The 10,000-nt window shown below is 45.7% G+C and overlaps 1 protein-coding gene across 2 annotated transcripts in view; it reads right to left on the minus strand.

The window, feature by feature from the left end:
- filip1l (filamin A interacting protein 1-like) overlaps nt 1-10,000 on the minus strand; it is a 138,643-nt gene that overhangs the window by 73,161 nt on the left and 55,482 nt on the right. For both annotated transcript variants that reach the window (XM_063211830.1, XM_063211831.1), the window contains exons 2-3: nt 5,367-5,478; nt 4,320-4,688 (exon numbers count right to left, since the gene is read on the minus strand). In XM_063211830.1, coding sequence (XP_063067900.1) covers nt 4,320-4,688; nt 5,367-5,468 — 471 coding nt within the window. In that variant the 5' untranslated portion in view covers nt 5,469-5,478. The remainder of the gene's footprint in view (nt 1-4,319; nt 4,689-5,366; nt 5,479-10,000) is intronic.

The raw sequence follows: 10,000 nt of genomic DNA on the forward strand, positions 1-10,000 counted from the left end.
ATAGAATAGAATAGAATAGAATAGAATAGAATAGAATAGAATAGAATAGAATGGAATAGAATAGGGTTTTCCTGATAGAATATAGCAAGTCAATCTTGATGGCCCTAGCTTGCAGCAGAACAGAAATATGAATACTCTATTCTTCACAGAATGCAAACTGGTCTTCAGTTACAATATGTACATGAAACCCAATCACTCACCAAATGTCAACCTAATGTCAACTGTCACATGAGTTGCTATAAAACAGCCTATACTGTATCTGTAGGAGTGTCTAAATAATGTATGAGATCATCGGGGAGAGAAGCAAAGTAGAATTAGGCATTTCTCCATACGTGACTGTCATGACTGGCAAGGGCAGGAAAGTTGCATGCTACACAGCATTACGAAAACTGTTTTTCATCACTGTAACCGGCTTGCCAAAGTCTACACTAACGCCTTTATTTTAAGACCCATGCTCTCTCTTACCACATTTCTTTTTTTTTAAAACGACAGATTGATGGGTTTGTGCGTGTGAATGGGAGCAGAGTGTAGGCTAAGGTATTGGTGGTGGACTACGCTACGCGCTCGGCTGAAACTTTTCACAGTGCCCATTTTTAGAAGCGTGCATAGCAGCTCGTTTATGCCATGGCGGGGAGCCGTGCGCCATTAACTCCGAATGGGTTTGCACCGTGGCAGGTTTGACGGTGTGGTGATTTGCCGCTGCCCTACCCAGACTTTCCGAATCCCCGTATCTGTCACTATTGCTAACAGGCCGTCGTACCCTTTCAGGGGGGAAATAAACAAGCATGTCAACCATAAAATGCTCGGCAGTGTTATTGTTAGCGTGTGAAATGGCTGTATTTGTAAACGTGGCCCAATTTTAGAGCTGCCCTTGTGTATGTCTCTCGCTGTTTGAGTTTCCTCTTGTGCAATCTTCCCAACTTGTTTCACATGTTTTGATGCACTATGTCATCCCCCTCGCTCTCTCTCTCTCTTCTAAGTCCCCGCTCTCCCTTACACTATGCTTCCATTACATCCCCCCCTTCCCTCTCTATCCCCATTCCCTAGCCCTCCTTCCCTCCATCTGTCAGCCCTATCTTCCAAACGATTGTGCCCTCTTAGTCTCTGCATTACCTGCACTCTTCCTCTTTATCCTCCACTCCCCCGCCTCCTCTCCTGATCTATCTCTTAACCTCTGTCTATCCATCTCTTTCTTCCCTCTTTCCTCCACCCCTCTCATGTGCTGCTGCAGCTGCCTCAGCTCCTGCCACGCTCCGTCAGGTGTCCATGGGGGGAGAGGGATGTTCCGCCGGGCCAGCCAGGGTCACACAGGCCTGCCTGGCCTGGCCTATCTGGAAGATGGATTAACATTACCTCTCTCCCCTTGTCTCTCTTTCTCTTTCTCTGTTTTCTTCTGTCCCTTGCTCTCTCTCTCTTTTTCTCTTTCTTTATGTCTTTTGCGTTTTCCCATCTTTGTGTGGGTTGCTCTCTCTATCTATCGTTTGCTCTCTCTCTCTCTCTCTCTCTCTCTCTCTCTCTCTCTCTCTCTCTCTCTCTCTCTCTCTCTCGACCGGAGAAAGTCCTTCACAAGCCATAAGATGTGTCCCTCTGTTCTTTTTTCCCCCCGGCTCCATCCTCTATCCTCTAGTAGTTTTTTTTTTCCATAATAGCCCCACATCTCTGGTTCATCTCATTTTACAGGTCCCTGTCCTGGTGATGCATGCTCCATTCATCCTCTCAAGCCTGTGATGTGAAAACCGCACTGTTTTTTAATGTGCCATGGGCCCATCGCCCCTCGCTCCAGAGTTCAGTTACACTGAGACAGTTCACTGAACTTTTGTTTTTTGAACATGAGGATGCATTTCAAACAACAGTCTTTTTTTGTTTCCCTGTTAACAATTGCTGTGGTGTGCAATTTCCAAGTTGTTTGATTTAACCTCTGTGCCGAAAACCGCTGCTGGACATGTTTCATTCATAACTCATGAAAACTTTTCTTTCCACACTGACTTCACACAACTCTATTATTGGTTGAAAAACATCCCTCGCAGAGGTTGATGTCCAGGGCTCAGAAAATAACGAGTCCTGCCATAAATCTATTCAAGCCGATTCGCTGAACCACTTGATCTTAATTGCTGTAATTCTTTAGCCAGATAGATGAGCTAAGGCGTGAAATGGTCCATGAAAATAGGACGGTTTAAAAAAATTGATTGCAAAAATCCTTCTCCATCTATGGTGCTAGGGGAGTCAAGATATGAAAAATGTAATGAAGGCTATTTCAAACTTCAAAGAAACATGACTAAATCTACAAAGTAATTAATTGTAGACTACCTCAGTTGTTTTTACACCTGATTCATCATGCCTGTGCATGATGGCTATGTAGTCAATTGATTATCATTGGAACACTCGTTTTTGCATGCGAGAGCATTGACTGTAGGCATACCTGTGTGTGACACATCTCTATGTTTTGGCGTGGAGACATGTGCAAGACTCAAGCTGAAAGATAAAAAACTGAAGGTGCCAAAGCTGTAATGCGACTTTAAAAAATGTTAAATGTTTGTTGGCCTACTGTGTGATGATTGTACTGCACTGTATATGTTGATTGCTCTCAATAAGATCTGTAAACAAGTGAAACAGATGAAATACACACTTCACTCCAGAGATGGTGGCAGCTTGAAATAGCATTCATGTCATGGGCACTTTGATTCATTAAACGTCACTTTGCATTTAATGCAAACGGATTATAGACATGCATTTAATTAATTTCCTTTAAATCAGTGGATCCTTGAGTTTTGAATGCTGCACACCCTCTGGGATATATCCTACTGAGTACCACAGCTAGCACAAGCAGCTTTTCATGAATACATACAGTATCTTCAGCAGCCTAATTATTTCTGCATAAACAAATGGGAACCCATATGGTACATTACCGTGTTATGGCAAGTGGGTTTTGCAGTGATGGTCATTTACATGCAATTTTACATGTTCGTACATAATACATTAGTTTGTAAACTTTTTATATTTACTGAGCTGGTGAGCTAAACTGGGAACCTGTTTTTCAAATTTATTTTGTGCCCGCTTCAAATAGATACAAACACCTAAACAACCACTACTTCAAAGTCGAGCTGCAGTTTGGTTTCATGAGGAGGAGCCAATTCTGTACATGAATATTGCAGTAGGTAAACTGCAAGTCCCGCCATGTAGTCTTTCTTCTAGCACAGGTGATTTCAATAATTAACCCTTGAAAGGTGTTTGGGTCTTTTTTAACTTGAGAAAAATAGTATCATTAAATGCAGTAGTATTCTTTCATGCTGAGATTCACTGGCCTTGCTGCCTCATTTTCTGTGAGGAACATGAATCTGAAAATACAGCGAATACCTTCTATGCAACAGAAACACAAACACCTTACTAGGGTTAACTGTCTAGCTGGCTGAAGATATCCTGTCCTCTACGAGGGCTGCCTCAAATATGTGGTAGAAGAAGGTGCAGCAAGATGACCGCTGCACTGATGAAAGCCGACCTGTAGCTGGCCCTCTAAAACGGCTGGAGCAAATATGTAACAGTAATTGATTTATATATGTTCTATGTATGTCTGCTGTTGCCCAGTCTTGCCATGTCTGTATGGGTATTTTATAGTTACTCTAGGTGTAATGTATGTATATCCCCTTAAGACACAGCGTTATAAATTAGCTGTTACCAGAATGGCAATGACCAAGTCGTAATGTATTACTAAGTGCCCCGTGCACTGTCATAGTAGTGTAGTACTATAGTAGTTGACTTTCAATGTCTATTACAGCGTGCCACAGGAGGTACGGCGTGCATTAAGGGGTTAAATGTATGTAATGTATGTATACTCTCTATGTCTAATTGTTAATGTTCACACCTAGAATCTAGAGTCTAGAGTCTATGTCTGTCTGCATGGGAAAGTAAGAAACATAATTTCAATTATTTGTATGACCAGCGCATGTAAAGAAATTGACAATAAAACCGACTTGGCTTGACTATTCGTTATGGTTTCAGAAACTACCAAAGCCAAGCAGAATGATGCGGTGTGCATGTGAACAGGATATTTCTAACCAGAATAAAATGTCATTTTCCAGTGCACACCTATGCTGGGTAGGTCAAACGCAATTTCAAACTTCTCTGCTAGAGTTTTGACAATAAACTTGACTTGACTTGACTTTGATCATTTCTGCACCACGACTTCAAAATTCACTTCTAGATGTACTGAATTAATGAAAGCCCACCTCCAACTGCACTGCACCAATCAATCAAAGCCCACCTGTGGTTGTATGCGCCAATCAAAACCCACCTCTAGCAGCACTACACCAATGAAAACCCACCTGTACCTCTCCCTCCAGCATGCTGAGCAGGAAGAGGAGGTCGTCGCGTGAGAGGTCCCTGCCCTTCCCTGCTGATGCCGACCGCCCCCTTTGCTGGTTCTGCTGGTGCTGGTGCTGGTTCTGGTGGTGATGGGAGGACTGGGAGTGGTGGTGCCCAGAACCTCCACTGCTGCTGTGTCCACTACTGCTATGCCCACTGCTGCTGCTTCCACTTCCACTTCCGCTGCCACTTTTGTGGTTCCTCTGGAGGGTAGGAGTCATGTAGTCCGGCGGCTCTCGATGTCGAGGCTGCCCGGGGCCCCTAGGCGAGGCTGAGGCTAAGGATGCGGCTTCCTCGCGATCTGCAGAGCGCTGACGCGACGGTGTGTGCTGTAGAGGACAAACCAACACAAATTACACACACACACACACACACACTGGGGTAAACTGGTTTCTGCACTTTTGTGTAAAACTGTACACAAATTGGAGACACTGATTTTTTACTGTGTTTTATTACTCTAACTGTAACTGCACCATGTAAGGCTCTTGCAAGTTAATGTAATGTGCAGTGTAATTTTTTTGCTGTAAAGTAATGTAATGTTATCACAGATGGTGTGTGCAGTAAAGTAATATAATAGATTGTAATGTAATGCAATCACAGATTTGATGCTGTAGTATAATTTAATGTAATGTAATCACATATGGCGTTTGCTGTAATGTAATGTACAGTAATGCAATGTAATCACATATGACATGTGCTGTAATGTAATGTAATGTAATGTACAGTAATGCAATGTAATCACATATGACGTGTGCTGTAATGTAATGTAATGTACAGTAATGTACTGTAATCACTGATGGCGTGTGCTGTAATGTAATGTAATGTACAGTAATGAACTGTAATCACTGATGGTGTGTGCTGTAATGTAATATAATGTACAGTAATGCAATGTAATCACCGATGGCGTGTGCTGTAATATAATGTAATGTAATGTACAGTAATGAACTGTAATCACCGATGGTGTGTGCTGTAATGTAATATAATGTACAGTAATGCAATGTAATCACCGATGGTGTGTGCTGTCTGTGCTGCTGAGGCTGAGGCTGCTGGGAAGTTGGAGGCTTCTTGGCCTGGAGCAGGTCCTCCACGCTGTTGCTACGGGAACGCATGACTGTTTACCTGTTGATAGGAACACAAGAAGAGATTTATGAGCGTGTGACAACAGTGTACTGTTGAATGTGTGTGTGTGTGTGTGTGTGTGTGTGTGTGTGTGTGTGTGTGTGTGTGTGTGTGTGTGTGTGTGTGTGTGTGTGTGTGTGTGTGTGTGTGTGAGAGAGAGAGTGTACTGTGAGTGTGAACGGTAATGATGTTTGCCTGTGTGTGAAAGAGAGAGGGTGTGTTTATGTGTGTGTATGCATGCGTGTTTGTGTGTCCGTGTTTGTGTGTGTGGTGTGTGTGTGCGGTACTTGCACGCCCTCACTTTGGGTGCGCAAGGACACAGCTGGTATCATGAATGAATAGAGATTAATCAGAAGGGGTTTTCTTGATTGAGCAGGTGTTGTCTAAAGAGAGGCGGGATTGGGGTTTAATCTATCGCCTGGGGGAGCAATAAAGAACACTAGAGCTCCCAACAATAGCCACCCCCCATTCATGAGCTGGACGACATTTGAACAGCGAAGGCCTTAAACAAACTCACACCCTGACACTCAAACACAGCAGAGGAAACAGCATGAGAGAGAGAGAGAGAGAGAGAGAGAGAGAGAGAGAGAGAGAGAGAGAGAGAGAGAGAGAGAGAGAGAGAGAGAGAGAGCAGGCCTAAACAAACTCACACCCTCACAGAGGGAACAGAAAGGGAGGGAGAGGGAAAAAGATGTGTGTGCACGCAAGTGTGTGTGTGTTTTTGAGAGAGAGAGAATACGAGTGTGTGTGTGTGTGTATGTGTGTGTGTGTGAGAGAGAGAGAACAAGCTTGAACCCATCGTCTCGTGTTTGATCAGTAATTAAGACAATATGCCTCGAGTGTATGAAGTATGATGTCATTGAGAACGTATCAGCACATAACTGTGAAATCATGTGGGGGAGGAGAAACTGAAACAGAAAAAGAATGAGGGAGGGGAAAGAAAGAAAGAAAGAAAGAATGAAAGACAGAAAGAGAGAGAGAGAGAGAGAGAGAACACTGAGAACCATAAAGGGAAAAGAGGAAAATAGTGAGAGACAGAGCAGACAAATAGAATAAGAACAGAACAGAACAGAGAAAGGAGATGAACAGAGGAAACTAGAGAGAACAGAGAGAGAGAAGGGAATAGAGGAAACCAGAGAGAACACAGAGAGAGAGGGGAATAGAGGAAACGAGAGAGAACAGAGAGAGAGACGGGAATAGAGGGAACGAGAGAGAACAGAGAGAGAGAGAGGAATAGAGGAAACAAGAGAGAACAAAGAGAGAGAAAGGAATAGAGGAAACAAGGAGGAAAATATGTGATGAGAGGCAGCAGGACGAACGAAGAGTCAGAGGGTGAAAATGAGAGCGAGGGAAGAACGGGGGATTGATAGTTTTAGAGGAAGGCAGATGTAGCAAGGGAGAAATGGTAGAGTCAAGATGAACGAGGAGAGACAGATAGAGAGGGATCATGGGAATGACGCAAGTGAATAAAAGTGTGTCTCAGTGTGTGTGTGCGTGTGTATATGTACTGTGTGTGCATATGTACTGTGTGTGTGTGTGCATGCGTGCGTGCGTATGTGTGCGTGTGCGTGCGTCAGTGCATGCATGTAGTTTGTGTGTGAGTAACTGTGTGTGTGTGTGTGTGTGTGCATGTGTGTGTGTATGTGCGTGTGTCAGTGCATGTGTACTATGTTTGTGTGAGTGTGTGCGTGTGTGTCTGTGTCTGTGTCTGTGTGTAGATGTGTTGTGGTGTGGGGGGTTAGTTTGGGGTGTATGTGTGAGTGTGTCTGTGTGTCTGTGTACACACACACTCAAGAACAGGCCCCTGGGATGACTTAAGCATGATGTCATCTCATTGCCAAACAGGACTGCTGCTGCTGCTGCTGTTGCTAATCCGCTCTAAGGTCTGCTAAGTAGATGCAGGCCTCTCCTCCTCTCCGCTCCTCGCCTCCTGTCCTCCTCACCTCCCCTCTCTCCTGGCCCCCGCACCTCCTCCCCTCCTCTCCTGTCCTCCTCACCTTCCCTCTCTCCTGGCCCCCGCACCTCCTCCCCTACTCCCCTCCCCTCCCCTCCTCTCCCATCCTAACCTCTCCTCTCCTCTCCAATTTCTCCTACCCTCCTGTCCTCCTCACCTCCCCTCTCTCCTGGCCCCCGCACCTCCTGCCTTACTCCTCTCCGCTCCTCTCCTTTCCTCTCCTCCTAACCTCCCCTCTTTCCCTGCCCCTGCACGTCCTCTCTTCGCTGTTCTCCTCTCCCTTCTCCCTTCTCCCCTCTCTTCTCCTCCTCTCCTCGCCACCTTCTCTCTCACTGTTCCCCTCTCTGCCTTACCTCAATAACAGGCCCACTCAACTCATCTCCTCTCTTCTCCTCCTTACCACTCCACTCGTCTCCTCTTCACCTCCCATCTTCTCTCCTCACTACCTTCTCTCTCTCTCTCCATGCCCCCACACCTCTTCTCGTGACCTCCACAAACACCTCCTCTTCTCCCTTCTGCGCTTTTCTCCTCTTCATATCACCTCCTCACCCTCCCTCTCTTCCTCCATCCTAGACTCCAGACATCTCCTCTCCTTTCCCCAAATTCTCTCATCCCATTGATGTTCTCCAGTCTTCCTCCTACCTTCCCCTTCCCTCTACCCGCCCCCCCCTCCGCCATCTATTCACTTTTCTTCCCAACAATCTCTCTTGTCCTCCTCTCCTTATCCCCCCTTTCTCTCTCCACCCAGCCCCCTACTTGCTCCTGGCACACGACCCAGTCCCTGAAGCCCTCTCGGACATTCACACCGCAACACATCAGCCTGAGAGTACACACGCGCACACACATGCACGTGCGCACACACACGCACACACAAGCACACGCACGCACGCACGCACACACAAACACACACACACACACACACACACACACACACACACACACACACACACACACACACACACACACACACACACACACACACACACACACACACACACACACCACACACTACCACCACCACCACCTCACATAGTAGCCTGAGAGTCCACACACTCACACACACACACACATGCGTGCGCGCGCGCACACACACACACACACACACACACACACACACACACACACACACACACACACACACACACACACACACACACACACACACACACACACACACACACACACACACACACACACACACTAACACACAGTCAGCCCATGACTAAGCCCTACGTGGTGGGGTAGCAATCAATAAGGTGGCTCCGACACGTAGGTAACTAAAGCATCACGGCGATTACTAATGACTCTCTCGCGTAACAAATCAGACGGCCGGCGCGGTACAGTCAGAGAGCCCTCCAGGCTTCCCGAAGCTTTAGAGATTGTGCAAGAGAGACTGAGACACCTCAGAAGTTCATGCAGGGATACGGTACAGTGCTTGAAATGATAGCTCTTGAAGTTTTTGTTTGTGTGTGTGTGTGTGTGTGCGTGTGTGTGTGTGTGTGTGTGCGTGTGTGTGCTTGCGTGCGTGCGCGTGTGTGTGTCAGAGGGAGACAGCGAGAGAGAGAGTTTGTCTTTTCCTAGTGTGTATGACTGCATGTGTTGACAGAGAAAGAGAGAGAGAGAGGGAGGGAGAGCGAGAGAGAGAGAGCAGAAGAAAAAGAAAGAGAAACTTTGTGTATGTGTTCCTAAAAAGGGAGTTATAGGGTAACTGTATTTGTGAATGACTGGCTGTTTGTATATACTGTGGGGGCTTTCATTCCTGTAAATTGTGAAGTGTGTGATTGTGAGAAAGTGCACACATTCTTATGTGTCAACCTTAAGCTATCACGCAGGATGTTTTTTTAATGAAACAGAAATAGATTTGTTGAATTAAAATGCCTGGCCTGTCTCCATATCTCCCTCTCCTGACAAACCTCTTCCAGAAAGCTGTTTTCAGAGCAAACAGGTCCTAGGCCTGCAGTATATACCACTGTGGTGCTATCGGTCCACCCTCACGAAAGAAATTCCTCCCGCTTTTAAGTTTTCCCATTGCATTAATATATACCCAACTAAGACCTTCAACAGACTGCCCCACTACTTACCCACACTATGTAGCCTGATTATCATTGACTTTCAAATCTCTTCGAGACTTTGGTCTGACCAAGAGCATAACAATGAACATTTCCCAAACGGCATGATTGACAAGCCTTCCTTGGTTTGCTAATGGTTGTTTACTTCCCGACAACGTGAGAGGAGTTCCCGTTTTTCCGGGAGCTCAGAAAGTACTTGCATTGCTCTTGACCTGACTAGTGGCAACGCTGAAAGTGTTGCGTCACTAAGGGCATGGCCTGGCTACATACTATGAGGCCCTATCCTGCCTGTTGGGTATATAAGCGTGTGTCTACTGTACGTGCCGGTAAACCTGTGCTAATGTACATAGCCTCTTACTGCAGATGGGATCGCCGGCGGGCCTATTCACAATTTGCTGAAAATACTCAACTACAACATAACATTATTGCTATGACTATACCAAGCGCCTAAAGTAACAGATTAAACCCTTAGTGCAGAGCCTATGTTATAACCTTACTG

The sequence above is a fragment of the Engraulis encrasicolus genome, chromosome 12, assembly GCF_034702125.1.
Source record: "Engraulis encrasicolus isolate BLACKSEA-1 chromosome 12, IST_EnEncr_1.0, whole genome shotgun sequence".
In the NCBI taxonomy this organism is placed as follows: domain Eukaryota; kingdom Metazoa; phylum Chordata; class Actinopteri; order Clupeiformes; family Engraulidae; genus Engraulis; species Engraulis encrasicolus.